General features: G+C 38.8%; 1 protein-coding gene across 1 annotated transcript in view; it reads right to left on the reverse strand.

The window, feature by feature from the left end:
* The window catches only part of rpa1 (replication protein A1), a 31,188-nt gene extending 11,678 nt beyond the window's left edge, over nt 1-19,510 (reverse strand). The window contains exons 1-13 of the mRNA XM_060888395.1: nt 19,333-19,510; nt 17,884-17,931; nt 16,241-16,319; nt 15,675-15,783; nt 14,793-14,881; nt 13,064-13,162; nt 12,116-12,233; nt 11,907-12,009; nt 11,741-11,809; nt 11,232-11,424; nt 10,414-10,550; nt 9,464-9,612; nt 2,291-2,420 (exon numbers count right to left, since the gene is read on the reverse strand). Coding sequence (XP_060744378.1) covers nt 2,291-2,420; nt 9,464-9,612; nt 10,414-10,550; nt 11,232-11,424; nt 11,741-11,809; nt 11,907-12,009; nt 12,116-12,233; nt 13,064-13,162; nt 14,793-14,881; nt 15,675-15,783; nt 16,241-16,319; nt 17,884-17,931; nt 19,333-19,365 — 1,356 coding nt within the window. The 5' untranslated portion in view covers nt 19,366-19,510. The remainder of the gene's footprint in view (nt 1-2,290; nt 2,421-9,463; nt 9,613-10,413; nt 10,551-11,231; nt 11,425-11,740; nt 11,810-11,906; nt 12,010-12,115; nt 12,234-13,063; nt 13,163-14,792; nt 14,882-15,674; nt 15,784-16,240; nt 16,320-17,883; nt 17,932-19,332) is intronic.
* Between the last annotated feature and the right edge of the window lie 1,487 nt (nt 19,511-20,997).

Raw genomic sequence — 20,997 nt, forward strand, 5'->3', positions numbered from 1 at the left:
GGTTATAACATCTCAACTATTTTGATGTAGTGCTACAGTGCCACTAACTCACAAAGATCTTGTCCTGAGAATTCTTTTGGCAGCACATATATCTATATGAAAGTAAATGAAGCAGTTAACAAAGTCAGTCTGCCTAAGGTTGTTTACAACTTTGCAAGCTAAGCGAATACTAATAGGCTTTTGTGATGCCTGTGATGCTCCTGTGCCTTCACATCGTCACCAAAAGAACAATTACATACTCTGTACAGATAACAGCAACGTTTTAAAACATTAAAAACCTATTAAGGAAAAATTGTCTCGCCGCTCATTTCCCCACCAATGGTAGTGTGAACGGAGATCATTCGAGTGAAAAGACAATAATGAGACGTGTTTTAAAGCAATGTGACTTTTACCTCAGGTGATGAGCCTGTGATTGACATAGATGATCAAAGTGAGATCTCATTTCCTGTTACAAATGTGGAATTCTTTACAATTTGCAATTAATGCCGTTCCATAAGTAGATTGGGTTATAAACGAGAGGCAGGTGAGACTTTGGGGAAAAAAGCTGCCAGCAAATCAAAAGCTGTGAAATTTACACAATAGAGCACAAGAAACAAACGATAACAGAGTTTACACACATGAACCAGTTCAAAAGTTTATACGCTTGACTCTTATTACTGTGTGTTGTTACCTGGATGATAAACAACCGTTTTGTGTTTGTTTTTTATTTACACACACACACACACACACACACACCTCAAGCTTCTGCAGGATATTTGCGTTTCCAGCACCTTCTGCATATTTGCAGTCACTGATGATCAATAAGACAACATGATACAGTGAAAGTGAGGTGGATGTAAACTTTTGAACAGGATGGTTGGCGTAATTATTTTGTATAAAGTTCTTCCACGTAACAGAAAGATATATTCATGTTTCTCAGAAGACTCAATAACAATCTACACTGATCTTTAAGTTCACTATCCCCCAAACTACTAAACCCCCACCCCAAGAAATACATTCATTTGATAAAAACGTTGTCTTGTGAACTATATGTAAACACCTGTTATGTGAAATACACTCCACAAGACACAATGTTTTATCTTTTTATCAAAATAATGTGTATATATATATATATATATATATATATAGTATTGTCTTTTTCCTGAATTCACAACAGATCTATATCATATTCATATTCAGCCTCAGAACAGGCATCATGAACCTAGTAAGAATGTAAGTGAATGTCCTTGGGCGAGTTCATGTAGTTTGAATGTCAGGCATAATCAATACAACCCTGTTAAATCCACTGGAGCATGCCAAATCACAAAGTTTAGGAATATCACAAATATCCACCTGGTCTAGCCTATAAAGTGCTGTATCCTACCACTGGGATTTCTCCTCAGATCCCAGGTAAGCTGTACAGTAAGGTGTTGCGACAGCTGAATGCTGTAGCTGAGAAAGGAAGATATGGGTTTCCTGTTTCCTATCATGTGCTACAGCGTTCATTCTGATGTTTACATCACTGGTTGGAAACACAAAAATGAGTGCTGGCAATCAGCTTGTTAGTGTCTTGTGGAATTAGTACATAAAGCAGTGAGATTGTGCTCTCCCACTGAGACAATGATATTAAACTCTTAATTATAACGCTTAAGAGCTGAATTTAATGCAATCTGATCAATGTTAAACTAGACATATTAATGAGGCAGAACTAAAACAGGAGGAAAATCTGCCTAAGATAAAGATCCGTAACGTAATCAAAGCGTCTGCATCTTACTTAGAATGAAAGAAAGTAATGTTCAACCAAAACAAGCAACTTTTGTTGCCAAGAGTGTAAATGAAGCCAAAATGAGCAGATTTACTGTCTGAACCATAAGCTCTTAATTATCAAGCTCAATAAAGCCCAACTAATCTGTCACCTCTATCTCATCTCAGATCCTTCAGTAATGCTTAATGAAGCCTAAACGGGAAGGGCACAACTGTGATTTTAATAAAAAGAACTACATCAAACACAATGAGTATTGTTCAAGCTCAGCAACATTATTTACAGATGAAATGATAATGCAGTGACAGTTTTTAAAAAAATAAAAAAATAATTCAGAAAGGGATTAAAATTGTTTTGCTAATTTCAACAACATTCATTATTTCACGATGAATTTAGTTTCTGGGACTTCAAAACTGAGTTTAGGATGACCTTCATGAGCCCAAAACATTCATTCGCATACACCATTGTAACCGTAATGTTTTTTTCTTGGGATAAATAAACTAATTGGCATTTTAGGTTTTCAGCATGTTAAATCAGAAGAGCGTTTACCTTGTCGCCGTGACCCAGGTGCTCGTTTTTGACATCTGCCAAAGTCTTCCAGTTAGTGGGGCCTCCGCCGCCTCCTCCTCTCATTTCTGTCATAGACTGACCATCTAGGGCATGACCCTCTTTATCATACCTGTCAACATACAAACATAACATACTAAGGTCTCTGTCTGTCTGTGCATGTGCGCGCGTGTGCGTGTGTGTGTGTGTGTGTTTGCCCGCAACTTTTCACCCTGGTATCTTAACGGCTCAACTCAGCAGTCAATATCAAAGCTGCAAATAAAAAGCTGAGTAAGCAGCTGTAGCTGGAAAGAAAGTGGGATAAAAGCAGCAGCAACAATGGCAGCAGCGGGGTTACTTGGGAAATGAATCAACAACACGGGGACAGTTGAGTAAGGTGGTGTGGGGGTAGGGTGGACGAAATTAGAAACCCACTTCCGTGGATTGCCACGTAAATTAGAAACCCACTCAGGTTGGGACAACATGTGAGGGATCAATAATTTGTTCTAATATATAGGCTGGAGGCCTGGGATGCTGTGAGAAGCAACGTGGTAAATACCGGCTTCCAGCCTTATTCTCGAAAACACTGGTCCTTAATTGTAAACGGACCCATAAATGAGTAAGTAGGTGGCACTGGCATGTAGGGGGTCTGCCAATTTTACTTCACCCTGAAAAATGAGTTTAATTCTCCAGCACCGTATAGGGTCCCTCCTTGCTACGCTCTTTTTCTGCTTTGTTATATCCATTTGCGCACAAGTAATGGTCTAAATATAGAGTGCCTAATGAATTGAAAATGAATCAACCTACTTCTGAAAAAAGCACTATTTCTGTCAAGCTTGTTCTGGTTAGGTGTTTCATTTTTAACACTGATCAGCATCAAGAGCTACATCCATAGCAGGAGCAAGATCGTACAAAATAAGTGTGAATAAGAATAAAAATCTATAAATTAATACCTGGGTAGACAAGAGGCACACAAAAATACATAAGCAAACATGTACATGGAGACAAGTGAATAGGACACATTTTAAATAGTAAAACAACTGAAACAGTACAAGTGTACAGTATTTCACACTGAGTAAAGTGAGTATGTTCCGGAGAAATCGGGAAATATAGGTTAAAGCCACATTTAGGCCACAGGATAATTGCATACAGGAAAAAGAGAAAAGCTGCAGATACAATCTAGTACATCTGCATCATTAAGAACTAACAGCACTCTGCTTAGACTTGACCTATAAAACCAAATGATGTCGCTGAATCAAATGACAGGAAATTGCTGACTGAGCTGCAAATATGGAGGAATAAGCAGGGCCACAGCACAAAGCATGTGTATGGAAGGAAACCACAAGAGGGACAAATTGGAGCTGGCGTGAGCTATCGAGTGCTGGACTGACGAGCAAGTGCTCACTGCAGCATGCCTAAAGTGAGCCAAAGTGACTGAGTCAGACAGCAGGGAAAAGAGACTGGACATAAACCCATTTCATGACACGTCAAGAGGTGTATACACAAAAAGACTGAAACAGTGCAGACAGAGCAAAGGATATATTGCACAATAAGGGAGAACATGTAGACAGACACAAACGGACATGCACAAGAAAAAACGAACACAAACATGTTCGTTGATGTACTTGATGAAGAAGGATAGCTTACTTAATGGACACACTCAATATGACATGCAAGCCATCGGTGAAATTTCAACTCTTATGAGATGTTAGTGAAAACTTAGTGAGAATACACATGACTGCTTTACAGATGCTTTACAGAATAATTAGTGATCTCCTTTACAGATGTTCAAACACCTGACAAACAAAGAAACAGGTATGAAAACATCTCCCGAATGAGCTGCTTGAAATGATATAGAATAGATTAACATTTTCTCAGAACACTGTTAAAGCTGAAATAGTGGATTTGCTCAAATAATGCAGGGGGGATGTGGAGAGGATGACACTTGATTATTCTTCTAAATGTGGGAGCTGAGGAAATGATCTAATGCAGAAGCAGATCAAGCCTGATACATTACACTAGTTTAAAAATTCTCAGTCTAGCTACTCACTGGTCACATTAATTGAAACGTGTAAATCTGCTTGTTCTAGCAAATAGGCAATCAGCCAATCACATATCAGCGGTGCAATGCATAAAATCATGCAAATACGGGGCAAGAGATTGAGTTAAATGTTCAAACAGGCAACACTAGAATGGAGGAAATGTGATCTCAGTGACTTGGAGCGTGGCAGACAGGCTGGTTTGAGTGTTTCAGAAACTGCTGATATCCTTTGATTTTCATGCAAAAATTTCTTGGAAATACTTTGTTGGTAAAAAAAGACAGCTGAGGAAAATAGCCAGACTGCTTTGATTTGATAGAAATGCAAGTTACTCAAATTATAGCTAAGCTTTTTTGTAAATAGTAGTTAAGCTTCTCAGAAAGCACAAAAAGCCAAATTTTGAGGTGTGCAACAGCAGAACATCACATCACATCTGTCCAGTTTTGGCCAACAAGACCTGTGTGTTAGGCAACCTGTGTTGGGCAAATGGATATTTGAGTTACAAAAGCCCTCCTGTCTGCAGAAACCAGTTTGGCCTTTCTCTTCTGCCCTCTCGCATCAACAAGGCCAGCACAACTGTCACCCACTGGAGGTTTTTCTGCTTTTCAAACACCACTCTAGAGACTGTTGTGCATGCAAATCCCTGGAGATCAGCAGCTTCTAAGATTCTCAAATCAGCACCAACAAACATGCCACTGTCAGTCACTTAGATGACATTTTCCCCAATTCAGATGTAATGCTGGAGTTCTTGGCCTGAATTTTGCATGATGTTATTCACTGTGCTGCTGCTACATGACTGTCTGATTAGATAAATGTACGAACGTCCAGGTCGCCCCTTTACAGACGCCCCTTTTAAAAAGTGGTCGTTGAGGCGATTTATACATGAAAAATACATTTATAAAATATGAGTCTAAACGTTAAAAATAAATAAATAAATACAAAAACATAATAGAATTATAAATGAATCGTGCAGACATGAATGATTTTTCTATTATAGCGCACACACAAATTGAGAAAGAAAAAACACACTAAAAGGCCAAATAAACCTAACAACTACTGGTTGCCATCGATGATGCGAGCAAAGACAAGAAACATTTGATTTGTTTAATCAGTTTAACTAACGCTAGTGACAGAGCCACAAAGACGTCTGTCAAAAAATGTGAAGAGTCTGAAATGAAGTTTAACAATGCTGAACTTGCATGGTACAGCATTATTACAAGGTTCCTTGCAAAAAAAACAAGCCATTTGTTTCCTAGGCTGATGATGACAAGAGTATACAACTAAACCCTTTGTAGCCCTGACATTCTAAATGAATGAATGAATAATGCTGAAGATCTGAAAAGAATTACAGAATTATCCATTAAAGCAGTTTTAAACATATTCATTCATTATGAAACTGTTAGCTGCAGCCCTTCATCCTACATATTCCTACACGGAAAGCTGAAAAACCCAAGAGCGGGCCAGACTGTACAAGGACAGATGAGGGCGAGCTGAAAGCCTCCTACCATGAGGACAGGATACAAGTCCACCAGAGCTGTGATGCCATCTAATGGAGAACATTTCAGCTGCAAGACGTCACATCAGGTTAACTCTTAACAGAACATAAACCAAACTGGGGCAACTTGACTATAATCTAGTGATTAACTTGTTCCGTCACAGTGCACATACATGTGTTTGCAGCAAAACAAATAAACACAGAAACTGTGAAGCATTAGATAATGGAGGGAGTTAATGATCATTGAAAGCTGTAGCAAATAAAACATTCAACACAGAGTATTAGAATTAATTTCACAAAATTAATTAGCCATTTTAATTATTTAGTACTTGCTTAAGGCGGAGACATGGTAGCGCGAGAGCTCAGAGCAAATCTAATTTTTAATGCAAAGCCTCTTTCATTTAAAGATGCAGCAGAAAGATCTGACAGCATTTTATCAGTTCTTCCAGTTCTACATCAGTGCAACCTGGAAAAAACCTCAAGAAGTGTTCTAGGAGATAAAATGGTGCAGGATTCGAGTGGGATCATTAATCATCCATGTGGTTAACTACAGAGCAATTAAAGACTTACTCTGTCTCTGTATGCGTTATATGATGGACACAAAAGGCTGAGGATCATTTTCCCGCTCGTTTCCCCTGGGATCATTTCAATGACATTCACCAGCCTTTTGTACGATCAGACTTGGGTAAATGGATTATCAGATGAATTAGCCCATAATGATCGACAGGCTGTGACATACAAGTGCAAGCTGAAGCCTGAAAGCACTGAATGCAGAAGATATTATACAGTAAACGGACCTGATCTTAAGTGCTTTATCTGTTACTTCTGTGCTGCCGAGTTGTGGTGCCTCTGACTATGGAACCAACTTTTCTGTCTCATTATCCCTAAAGGGTGAAGGGAAGATTCCAGAAACATCGAAGAGCCAGACAGCTACTTTTCCTTCCACATGAGCAAAACACACACCAGCCTCTTGACTTAAGCTCCCAAACTAATTAATACCACTCACCGAGCGTCTTCCTCTCTCAGCAGAAGGATGGACATTCGGGGTCTGAAATCTATACACAACTGGAAGCAAACACACCACCAGTGCTCACGCGTCAGTTTGCCTTTCTGATCATCTACATTCCATGACTCTCATTATGTAAATGAAACCATCAGATCGCACTAAAAATAATTACCCACACAATGTTTACAGGCTTTAGAAAATAGAGCGTTATTGAACGGCAAATGCAGCGGAATATAATGCAAAATTCATGTTATTTCACCCATTATTTACAGCTTTCATCCGATTTCCCCCGGGGACAAGACCCGTGTTATTGGGAAGTAAATAAATGAAAACACACTGGGTGGAATTAATCAAAGCTCCAAGAGACTTGCTTTTATCTTAGACTTCAGCACTGATTGTTAGCTTGAGTGGTAAGATCTATAATCAAATGGACAGCTCAATCGATGTGAAGTGGAGTGGAGTTTAGTGTGACCAGAGACACGGCACCTAAACAATGACTGCTTAGCATGCATTTTGTCTTCTCTACAGCGCTACACTGAAAATGTTGCCAATCTTGAATAATTTCAAACAATGTCAGCTTTCATTTAAAAAAGTCTTATACCATACAAATATTTACTATTATATAAAATATTATAGCATACAGCTATAAAATAGTGAGGCAAGACTTCCAAAAATAAATAAAAACAATATAAGAAGCAGGTTTTGCTACATAAGTGCAGTAAGACTTCCTGTGTAGGTATAACTTCTTCACTATCGATATATTTTTCAAAAGGTGGTGTTTGGTATTTGAAATCTTAAAAATAAATAATTAATTAATTAAAAATCAGTCATTGGCAAACGTTTGGCTATGCGCTGCAGTGTTCTCTTAGCATCACAGGTAAAAGATCAGTTCCTGCAGGAGTTTAGAGCTTTCATTGTTGCTGCTAAAATGTTCAAACTTTGCAATGCAACTTTTTATTTTTTGCAGCAAACTGGAGAACAGGATTCTTCTATTAAACTACTACCAGTGAAGACACATGCGTAATTATGTTCTATGATAGACGCACTCCTTGTAGGTGAATCAAACATTGAGGACGTGATGGTTCAGTGGTTAAGGCTTCGGGTTACTGATCAGAAGGTCGGGGTTCAAGCCCACAAGGTGCTGAGACATCAACGTTGGGTCCTTGAGCAAGGCCCTTAACCCCGTCTGCTCCAGGGGTGCCGTACTATGGCTGACCCTGTGCTCTGACCCCAGGGCTCACAATAACCTGGGATATGCGAAAACTTAAAGCATTTCACTGCATGTGACAAATAAAATTTGAATTTGAAATTTGAAACAGGGCTTTGACTGAATGTGTGCTGTGATGACGGCACCTGGCACAAAGATGCGATTATTCTGAAAAATCTGCAAGCTAATTAATCTTTTCCCGGGTGCCTGGGCTAAGGATTTGTCCACCCCTGTGCAATGCTCATCATCTGTTATTATTAGCATCTAAGCAAATTTGTTAATAAGGTTGTTTATTTATTTTTTTTTTTACAGACCACTTTCAGTTCCACACTTTACAAGCCCAAGGATGCAATAAAACCGTAATGATGCTGTTTTACATTCAAACAAGGCGATTAATTGTGGTCATTTTTGCCCTTTTGAATAATAATGACAATGCTGCCGTGTGTAAAACAGATACATTATTTCCCAGTTCTGCCATGCATGGTAGTGCTTGATCTTCAACCACGGCTATGTTTTTTTAACCAGTCCTGTGATTTTAGCAAGCCTTCACATGACAATCAAGCTACTTGTTTATTGCAGTACAGCGTAAAAATCATGCACCATAATTCGAGTAATAAATAACTGAACTGGCAGGAAAAGATGAAAATATGAGTCATGGCTGTTTTATAATTCCTTTTGCAGTAAAGGCCAGTAAAATGTTCTGCAAGGAATAAGCAGGGTCTTGTGTGCTTCTAATGGAGGCAGACATGAGCATGTGGATCAACCCAGTTCTGCTCCTTGTCTATCTGTTACACATTCTCTTTCCCCTCACTTCATTTATTTATTTATTTGTATCTATTTTCAATGTGAGGCTTGTTCTACATTTGCTCATACACAAGGCACTGCAATACTTACCAAAGGCAATGTAAACTACCATTTATGTGTGAGTCACAATGGACATGTAAAATACTAGTGCTGGGTTATGATTTAGTGCATTATATCAGATCTGGAAGAACTGTCTTGCGCTAAAAATGCCCAATGCAGAAAGCTACATATAAATGGCTTTTGGTAGCCTCATCTTAGCTTGTCCCAATTCTCACAAGTAGTACAACACAAAACCAGTCAAAAAAAAAAAAAAAAAAGGAGATCTGCCATGTTTCTTGTGGCTGCATATGACAGAGCCACTGCACAGTTCACTGACAGTGATCAGGTGACATTAGAACATACCTGAGGTCAGTCACAAAGACAAAGCACAACATTTCATGTGTGAACCTGACAACAATTCTAGAAAGATGTGCACCTATTTACAATACAAATCCTGCACTCATCTCTGCATCTCTGTACTAATGTTACAACGTCATTTACTCTCCGTTTCCTCCACATTAACACCATTCATCATGCGGGATCAAGTAATTATATCGGTAAACCAGTAATGATACAGATAACTCACCAGCCTCGCAGTTTGTATGCCTCAGGAATGTCAGGGTTAATCATCAGTGTGCTGCTGTAGAGAGTGGAAAGAGAGCGCCCTCCAAAATCTGAGAGTCTGGCACCCTTTATTGCCAAGATAGGCTGTCCGGTGCCATCAAATGTCTCTGCCTGAAGGGACGAATGGCAGACAGAGATTAGCATTTGCAATGATTCTAAACTTCTTTTTACTTAGGATATTAGCTAATCTATTAGCTTATTAGTTATTCTATAACACCAAAAGCTCTTCACAGCATGTCATGTAAAGCATATCGGAATGAAACACTATGCTAACCGCAGTGGACAGATTACATGTGCTGAGGCAGGGCGCAGAACAAGATCTCTACACACACAGGCCCTTTTAGACAAAACACTTAGCTGTCATTAGGAGACATGATATGAGGATCATAAATGTACAATCCATAAAAGGCTCGGAGATCTGATGGAGTCAGGTCTGGAGCCGATCATATGGGATGTGTATGATGTCACTGCTCGGATGATAAAACGGGAACAAGATTGTGTTGGTATTTTTAAGGACATCTGAAACACTTTACATAACCCTGTTCGACAGCTAAACATACGTTTAATAAGAATGTATAGTGTGTAGCAAGGTGCCTTAATCCAGTACAGGATATTGATTAGCCTGTAACGCTGGATCAATACATTATCTTTTCAGTTTCCTAACTGATTCACTGATGAATTTCATGCCAGGTTAAAGGAATATCGCAATAGACTAGGTGTAAAATATGTCTGACAGGATGCTGGTCGTTTGTTAGTTTGGCTTTTTTTAAACACCTAGTTTCTAAATTACTGCAAAAGTTGGAAGAAAATGCAAATCATTTTATTCTTTCTCTACATTTTCATGTAAACATCTAATGACATTTTGTTTCCTGCTTTTTCATTTCCTACTTCTCCTGGATGTGCACGGCTTACCTCATTTCCCCACATGGTGACTTGGATAATTTTGCCAGACATATCCATCAGCTGAATGTTCCTCTTGGAAACCTCGCGACTGTTCTTAGTTGTAATCCGTGTCACATCCTCCACACTCTTACACACGCCGATCACATCTAAAGTTATAAACAACAACAAAAACAGATGACATGGAAGTGCTACATATTAGCTGATTATTACACAGGCTGGCTGATGGCGCATGTAATGAAACGCTTGTCACATATTGCCTGAGTAATACTTTATATATACACTTTAAACACCTTTGCTGCAAACATGGTTGCAGAAACATGGCATTGGACAGACTCACTCATTTTGGATGTAATCCAATAACACGTCAGTTTCATTATGCCAAGCTTCCATGCTTGCTCCACTCAGCCACCATTTTTAATCCTCTTATCTAATACCTTTATGACTCATTTGAGCACTATTAAGAATATTTCACGAATAACCGCAAACACTCATCTCAAAACCTGCCCGGATGCAGCACTTTACCTTGCTCCGGCTTCCATTACCATAATTACTACTGCGCTTATTACCTTCTTATTTTATCGGTGACAGAGACTTCCCCTCTTTGCTCCCCTACCAAAAGGACTGGAAAGTCAAATTGGGCCACAGGCTATTACTGTCATCACTATTATTAACCCCGAATTCATCACCGCTGTTACAATTACGGCAGCCTCCTGGGCCAGTGATGCATCAATCTCAAGAAGGTACCAGCTCACCCTAGCTGCTCTACTGATGTGAATCATCAGAATGTCTCTTATTAATGATGACTATCACACGACTGGCACGCTCACCCACAATGGCGTCCTTATCCCGAGCATCCAAATCAGCAATGGAGACAAAGTCGCACTGCACCATGGGAACGTCAGAGCTGTCGTCACAGGGGATGATAGACGACTCGCCGTTCAGGGTCATCTCATAGTCGTTCTTAAGGGATGTGAACTGTTTGTTGGCGATCTTCAGAGTGCCCTTAGAGATGTAGTACACCTGCCATAGAGTATAAACAGATCTGAAGGTTTAAGAAGAATATCCACTTGTCTAGAATGTTATTTGATTTGATCTTGTTTGAATTCTGGAAAACAGTGCCAGATATGTCCAATTCTGTAAGCCATGCAGCCAGTAAAGGTCATTTATAAATGTTAAATCAGCAACAGTATGTGCACCTACTAATTAAGATCTAGACTTATTAAGAATTAGGACATTAAATTCCACTCTTTGGGGGAAACATTTCAATTCGGTTGACACCCTCATGCTAAGCCGTTACTAATCAGAAAAGGGACAGGAGAAAAAAAAATCGACTTGCCTTCCCCTGTTCGATCAGGGAGAAGAATTTGTCCACCTCCTGATTAAAACCAGTCACTCTAATTTCTCCCTATAAAGACCACAATCAATGAAAAGTCAAGGGTTAACACACACACACACTGGACAATGTTCTCCTACAAAGCCAACTCCAAACGTTAGTTTCTTACACTTTCGTCAACAATCTCCATGGAGAAGAGCTTCCCATCCCCTCGAGAGTTGCTCCAGGTACGAATGGCGCTCTTGTTGGTCACTCGTGCTCTAATGGTCCATCTAGGGAACACGGATCTTAGCTCAAAAATAGCAGCACACATTGATGTCGCACACACAAATGCCTGACAGCAAGACAAGAAATCAAAACGGAGGCATTTCTACTAACTTTGACTGGTAGGGATTAAGGCTGGCAATAGGCACTACTTTTGAAGTGCCTCCTGGTGTGCTGGGAGCTGTCATAGGATTCTTTCCAAAATCACGACTGGAGCCTCTATTCATGGAGCCTAATGAGAACAGAGTAAAAGAGAAGTCACTGAAGCATGCACAACCTGGATGAGACAGCCAAAGTTAATTAAGTATCCACTACTATGCAAGAGCTCTTATAAAAATAAATGCATTTTTAACATGTAATAGAGCCTCCATGACTGGCTGGATATACACTTATTTAGGCAAACAATTTTTAAACAAAACTGAGTCTGTGATCAATCATTGATCAAAAATCCATTTCACGCATGGCTTGAAGTTTCTGGAAATTTTGATTCGATGCATATAATCTACATATTAAAGGACATGAAACTAATTTGATCTTGTGACTATATTTTTTGTACAGCATGAAAAAAAAAAGAAGAAAAAATAAATTATGAAATCTTTATTGCAAGTCATGTTTTTGCCATTCATTACTCATCTGACAGGAAATACATCAATTCAATTCAAGTTTATTTGTATAGCGCTTTTTACAATGGACATTGTCACAAAGCAGCTTTACAGAACATAAACATAAAACAAAAGATAAACAATCCTCATCATGATTTCTATTACACCTGTTTAAAAGCTATGTGCAGATAAAAATGTTTAATACAACTACCAAGAGAATGATGGAAGCCATTACAGAAGAATTTTGGTCACTAAACTGTGCAAAAAAAAATCTTGCCACCTGCTGGCCATGTGTGGGAGTGCACATAAAATGCACACATTGTATATACAGGTTTCAATACAATTATGCATGCAAAACTTCAAATGTAGCCCATGCATTAGAAAAACAAAAAAGTAACATACTGTGTTGATGAAACAAATGTAAATAGTTGTATAGGGTTGTTAAAACCTGGACAATTACCTCCATTTTGTGGCTGCAGTGGACGTGCAGAAGCAGCAGAAGTAGCCGGAGAAGCAGATGGAGCATGAGCAGGAACAGTCTGTGGAGCCTTGGATTGACCTGGAGCAAAAAAAAGTGTACAAAACCAACTTAAAAGCAAACACAAGGTTCAGTGGTGTTTTAAATTAGGAGGCATGAAACACTTTTATCTTGGGGCATCCAACACCAAGCACAGAAGTGGACAAACTGGTAGCCTGGGCAGCCAGGACAAACAGATTACATAGATGGCTCATTAGGTTTACATTCACAGTTGCCTGCTGGACAAGTAGCTTCATTGAACTGTTACAATATAATGGTCAATAGTAGGTTGCTTTTTTCAGCCACCAACAACAACCACCAGAAAAAGAAGAAAAAAAAAACACTTCCTAATGGCTTGCACAAAACACTTTTTGATGCATGTGTTTAAACATAAACCATTCCACTTGGTCCATATGTTTCTCAGTGGTGCTAAACACCTTGACGCTGTAATGCATGTGACTCGTTCCCGAATCCTGCCACCTGCTGCAATGCTGGGGATGCGGTCTGGATGACTTCAGAAATCATTTTTTAGCTTGAACAGATGACAGAACATCTTTCCTCAATCAGAGATATGAAAGGATGGTATGTGGTAAACACAGTACAGTGTGGATAAAAACAGTTATATAACTAACCTCTCGTTTAAACAGTTCATCAAGGAAAAATAAAAATGGTAGCCAGACTTAAATAACACCTTCAGACGTGATGAGAAAACACAGCTCAAGAGTAAAACAGGGTTCCCACTCTTTTTCAGAGATCATTTTCCAGGACTTTTCCAGGACATTTCAAATTTAGCAAAAAGAAGACAAAGATCACAGATTCACGGCCTAAAGTAATATGTTCTTCTCTCCAGAAGTCTTAAAAACAACGTACACTTTATGGCTATTACTTAACTATACTTTTAAAGACAATTTGTCATGTGAATGAAGTTTCAACATTTATAAAATAAAAAGACCGCACATATTAATACCCTTTCCTTTCTCAGGCCAATGCCGTCATGCATGCTTTAGTTTGCTGTGCATTCCCCTTGCACATGATATTCAGATTAACAAAGTTAATATAACCTGCTTACCCGTCACCATTTGCTGAAAACATTCGAGCACTTAAACCATTCCTAGCACCTGAAACCACCAACACAAGACAGCATCATCCGTCACAGCGAGATTAAACAGCATAACAAAAAAACCGTCAAAACTCAGCATCCCTGAACAGAGCGCGTTCTGTTACTAACGTTAATTGTTTCGACCAGTTGTAAACTTCTTTAAATGATCAAGAACATTTAAAAATAATAATTTTCCAGGACAACAAGATTTTTTCCAGGACAGTTTATGTTTTCTCTCATTTTCCATGTGTTTTCATGAACTGGAACTGGAACATTGGTCATTAATTTTCCAGGATTTCCAGGTTTTCCAGGACGCGTGGGAACCCTGGTAAACTGTTTTCTAAACGGCTTTGTCTTTTATCTTGAGGACACAAACGCCATGCTTTCCTACTAGAGATATCATCAAGAGAGGATAAAGGCTCAGGCTGCATAAACTTAAATTAAGTTAGATAATCTGCAGGCAGATGTCTCACAGAACAGTACCTAAGATTTGTCTACTAATGAACAGATGAAACTGAAAGGATGTTTATCATCAACCCAAGCAGCTAAACACATTTCCTGGTCTGTACTCACCCTCAACATAAGGAGTTGGGTCTCCGATTTTTCCTGCCATCTGATCTGCAGATTTAATTACCTCCAGGTCCAGGATAATTACCACAGTGCTACAGCATACAAACAAATGACAAATATTCAGAACAGTGGAGACAACTACATTCTCATAAATACAACGCATAAATCACTTCTCTTCGTAAGAGGTCATTTACAATCTAGGATAATGTGTCAAGTATAGTTAGTGTCTAAATCGAATAATCGTAAATCTGCGAGATGAAAATTTCAGTAAAACCATATTCAATAAAAAATTAAATGAATGAATGAGTTAAAAACATTTCAGCAGATCGAACCAACTCTAGATATTTTTTTTAAACCTGGACCATTTCAGCTTTTGAAGTAGTTTCTCTGTTGCAGCCAAATCACATGCTTCTGTGTAAATCACAGTGTAAATGACTCATCTGAAGGCAGCTCATTGGGAAAGGGTTTGAGTGTTATTTAAAGTCATGATATAATCATTAATGATGAAGCATTAAAAGGCGACTGTCATGGCTGTAGTGACATACAGCAACGATTTAGACATAATGCTTACAGATTGTTTTAAGATTATTTTTTGTTGCACTGTACAAGTTGATTCCAATCAAATTTGTTCTCTGTGTCAGGACTAAGGATTCCTTAACTAGGGGTCTTCATCAGTTCATGACAGGACGAATGACATGACAATTTCGTGACTTAGTTTAGTCAACACATCAGGTCCCACACACATTTCAGCAGAATACTCAGCAGTCTAGAAAGTCTAGGCTAAAGTCTAGGCTATTAGCCTAAATTCTTTAGGCTAATAGCTGCTACAGGTCATGAGTAAGTCAGATTAAATCAAGTGTCTCAGAGTAGAAGATTTGCTCTGACCGTCCATCCTTTAGAACATTGGTGACACTTTTCTTCAGCAAGCACACACAGTTGGGAGCCACAAGGTTTTGTTCAGCCAAGGAGTTCAGAGGAGTGGCAAGCATGAAGGCTGCACCCAGAAAGAAATCAAACAAGCAAAACAGGCAAGATTAAACATCTACACATTCATCTCTCATTAAAAAAATGCAGAAATAAATAAATTAAAACCCGGCATCAATCTCGGCTCACATCTACAGCCTGTGTGCGTCCGCCAGAGAAGGTAATTAAGATGCAGCACAGCTGTGCTTCTTAATGGGTAATGAAACTGCTCTGTAACTTATGCATGAGTTTGCATGCCATTAACATTTTTACAACAGACTAAATTAATTACAGGAAAGGTTGCTTTTTTTCCATGACACAACTTTTCCCACTCTTTGATCATTTTAAACAGAGCCCGTCCACAGTCTCCTAAAACATCTAAATTTTTCAATTGAAGAAACTGATCTGAAATTATAAATGCCTCAAATCAAATCAACATCAGAGAAACAAATCTCAGTAAGAAAACAAGGTATAACAGTAAAACTTACAGGACATGGTGTGAAGGCCATCGCTCATCATGAGGCGAAAGCGAACTGGTCCATTACCTGAATCGAGCTTTCGAATATTCTACATACAAAGAAAAAGTGTAAAAAAAATTTTAAATCCACTGATGTACACTGTGTAGACATAACAAGCACTCTCTCGTTTCTCAGAGACTGGATATTTTCACTTTTCTATAAAACATGGATAGGTTCATGTGACACTGGCCCTCAGGTACAGTAATGTGCAGGTATGAAGATAGACACCTGCAATCACTGGCCACTTTATTAGCAAAACCTGAACATTCAAACCCTTATCTAACCAGCCAATCCTGTTGCATCATCCCCATGCAAAATGGTTATATAGGTACAGGTCAAGGGCTTCAGGTACACTCAAGTAACATCAAAATAAAAAAAGTGTGATCTGTGTGACTTTGGGGCATGGATATCCGTACCAGATGGTCTGGTTTGAACATTCAAAAACTGCTGATGATATAATCACTCTTTACAACTTTGGTGAGCAGATAAGCATTGCAGCATCTCACGTTATAAAGAGTGGAACCCAATGTGGTCCTCTGCTCTTGAAGTCCATCTACCTTAAAATTCAATGTTTTGTGCATGCTGAGATTTTTTCTTTTCTGCTCGCCCAGGTTGTACAGAGCGATTCAGTTCCTACCAGCTCCTACAAATCTGGCTGTTATCCTCTGACATCTTTTATCAACAATGCATTTCCGCACACACAACTGCTGCTCACCCAGTGTTATTTATTTATTGTTCTATTCTGTGTAAACTCTATAGAGACTGTTGTGTGAGAAAATGCAGAGATTAATTTCTGAAATACTCATGCAGGTTTGGTTAATATCCCCCATTCTGACGTTTGATGTGAACCTTACCTGAAGCTTTTGACCTTTATCTGTATGATTTTTTTTTTGCATTAAAATGCTGCCACACAATTGGATGATTAGATAACAGCATGTGCAGGTGTTCCTAATAAAATGGACTGTGAGTCAAAGTGGCCTTCTACACCTGTTGCCTGGATGTAGTTGCAGATACATGTTTGCTGAAGTATAAATCAATTCTAAACAGAGCAAACAATAAAATGGTTCTATACCCTGGAGGCTGCTGATTTTTACAGTTGTTTCAAAATAAACGAGTAAAGGACATGAACACAATGTCACCATTGTTTAGTTGTGAATCCACAAAAATTCATAAACAGTAATAAATAAAAGCTTGGTTTATTAGTAACAAAACATTATTATTACCTAGTTGTAATAATGAAAAAGGATCTGGTTACTTAATACAGACCTTACTTCAAATTTTACTTGAAGTTACATACACAATCAAACACAGTATGACATGTAGAGAAATGCTTGGTGCGACTGCCCTATAAAAAAAATTTTAATTAGTGCTATGGTTAAAAAAAAAATTTCTGAAAATTAAAACATGCCTTACAGATATTTTAGGGAAAACAATTTTTAAAGCCGTGTTTTATTTGTGTTTCATAATGTGTGAGGGAAATGGGAATTTCTAAGGTAGAACTCTAATACACTAAAAATCAGAAAGTTTAGATGTCAAATGATTGAAAAGGATCCTTACAGCTATATTTACACACATCACACAAAATAAGGCTAATAGTGATAGTAGCTACTTACAATAAGCTGAAGAACTGGGTTTGTAACCTCTTTCCCTTTGATCAGGGCCTGAAACAACAGAACAAATACAACTGCATTCAAGAGCCAAGCGTCACAGAATTCATTACAAACAGAATCAAGTCAACCAACTGAAACAAAACCTTGAACAAACTGACACTGTTTCCTGAAATGTGCACCTAATGCATTATTTTGAGTCAGTATTTAAAAAAAAACAACAAAATAAGGCTTTATTCAAAAGCGCGGTCATCTGTTATTAGTTATGACATGATAACATTATAGTCTTATCTGGATTGCAATTATACTATTCTACCTATCTATCTACCTATCTATCTATCTATCATGTGGCAGTTTTGATCCACATGTAAAACACACTCAGACTCAGAGGTGTTGGTAAAACCAAAGAAGTAAAGAAGGAATTTTATTTTGCTGCAGCAAAAGGCATCTTCCATACAGTGTAAGGTGCCAAGTCCACACAGTGAAGAGGCAAAGTTTAGTGATTCAGCTCTTCCTTTTGTACCCAAGGTGTGAGCTTGTGTGGCCTAGTATGTGTGTGTGTTGGTTTGTGTGTGTATTTGTGACATCTCAGTCACCTCAGCAAGGTCTGATCTTATCTTATCTTACACATATACACACACACACTCCCATAAGGTTTAGATCCTTTAATCACAAGGCATGTTTATGGCAGGAACATGAGCCTCCTGTTCTCTCTCCCTAATCTAACACAGAGTTTACTATGAAAGCACCATATAAACACTCATGATATTTAACATATACACTATCTATCTATATATCTATCTTAAAGTAAAGTGTCCATGAAACTGACTCTTAATAAAAAGCCCTTCTTGGAGCAGAAATGATATGTTTGTGCGATACTAGGTGGTGTAACCGATAACACTGCTTACACCTGCTGTAAATATTCATGCCAGTTTGTCCAAATCTCTAAAGAAACCTTACAAAAGTCAAAGTGAGTCTAGTAAAAGAAGGAAACGTCAGATGCGTTTGTGCAAAGCATAAGACGTCCAAAATACAACCGTAGTTTCTCATCAAAATAATCACAAGTTCTCCAAAAGTCCATAATCAGAAATCATTTCTGAATTTCCACTTTTACAGCTAAAAAATATTGACTTGCCTGTTTACTAACTGAGTTAACCTATGCCAACTAGTTAACTTATGCTAACTCAGTTAACTTATGCTAACGAATCTAGAACCTTAAGTTATTCCGTTTCTTAGCAACAACAAGTTCTCCATAACTACGAGCTCTTTAATAAACAGTTTATTAAGAACATTACAGAGTCACAGAGATTATAATCTATAAAGTAGCTGCTGAGACATTAAAACGCTACAGTTTATTTATCTATGTTTTACGGAGCGGCTTTGACTACAGGCCTGTCCTGACCATTCCTCTATATATACTGTATTTATTTATATCTTGTGCACGCTGTCACGTACCTCAATTGCGCCCTCGGACAATTTAACCGTCATGACTTCTCAAAAAATTTGTCCTGGTTCAAAAGATATCCTGTTTATTGTTGATTCACGGAGTCTCGTGCAGCAGCAAAGTGTTCTGTTGTGCTAAGGCTCGTGGCGCCAACTTCCACTCAAAACGCGCGAAGTTTGCTAGCATTTCCGGTCCGTGACGTCACTACCGGCAATTCGTTAGCACACGTGACCACGTGTATGCGTTTTCTGTTAGTACCTTTCTATTATTTAGAATTTAACTTATTGTAATTTAATGACAATAAAATATTTTTATTAGTAGGGTTCAAGCGCGAAGCGCTGGAACACTATTGTATTCGTTCTGCTTTTTATTATTATTATTATTATTATTATTATTATTATTATTATTATTATTATTATTATTTACATACTTTTGCGACCTAGTCCTAGGTTTTTCGCCTGATCGAGACCAATCCAGTGCAGTAATATTCTCTGGAGTCTCAATGTCAATAATTATGGAAAAAAAGTCGAAATTTCGATTCAGGGTCCTTAAGGGGCCCCAAAACGTTCGGACTGTGAGGAGCCAGTTTTACTAAAATGTCAATAACTCAAGAACTAAAAGAGCTATCAACACCAAACTTGGGACACATGTGAAAGAGGTCAAACTGAGGTTACAGTTCAAAAACTGCGGCGATTGGCCACTTATAACGGAAAAATCACTAAAAACAGCCCTTTTTAAAAAAAAAGGCCACCAACAGTCCAAAAACCCAATTTTGTGCTGACTCGTAAGGCAAAGTCTCAGAATCAGAAGGGTCTTTATTGCCAAGTATGTACCGATATGACTTTGTTTATTTTGGGGAAAACTGGACAGGTGAGTACTTCACATGACATATACTGTGCAACACGTTGGTAAGCTTTTCTGTATTAGAGACACTAGGTTAGGAGCGGGTGCCACCCTCTGTAACTTGCGGGTCACTTTGTGTATGTGAAAATCCTTTAAGGCCTTAAACTCCCTAAAGGCCTTAAACGCTTGAACCCGGGAAATGCTGCTTGCAGCTTTAATTATAATTATTATTGTTGTTATTGTTATTAATATTACTGGGGGGAACGGTGGCTTAGTGGTTAGCACGTTTGCCTCACACCTCCAGGGTTGGGGTTCGATTCCCGCCTCTGCCTTGTGTGTGTGTAGTTTGCATGTTCTCCCCATGCCTCGGAAGTTTCCTCCTTGTACACCGGTTTCCTCCCCCGGTCCAAAGACATACATGCATGGTAGGTTGATTGGCATCTCTGGAAAATTGTCCATAGTGTGTGAGTGCGTGAGTGAATGAGAGTGTGTGTGTGCCCTGCGATGGGTTGGCACTCCGTCCAGGGTGTATCCTGCCTTGATGCCCGATGACGCCTGAGATAGGCACAGGCTCCCCATGACCCGAGGTAGTTTGGATAAGCGGTAGAAAATGAATGAATGAATTAATATTACTATTATTATATTATATTCATTCATCATTCATCTTCTACCGCTTATCCGAACTACCTCGGGTCACGGGGAGCCTGTGCCTATCTCAGACGTCATCGGGCATCAAGGCAGGATACACCCTGGACGGAGTGCCAACCCATCGCAGGGCACACACACACACACACACACTCATTCACTCACGCAATCACACACTAGGGACAATT

The sequence above is a fragment of the Tachysurus vachellii genome, chromosome 15 (assembly GCF_030014155.1).
Source record: "Tachysurus vachellii isolate PV-2020 chromosome 15, HZAU_Pvac_v1, whole genome shotgun sequence".
Lineage (NCBI taxonomy): Eukaryota > Metazoa > Chordata > Actinopteri > Siluriformes > Bagridae > Tachysurus > Tachysurus vachellii.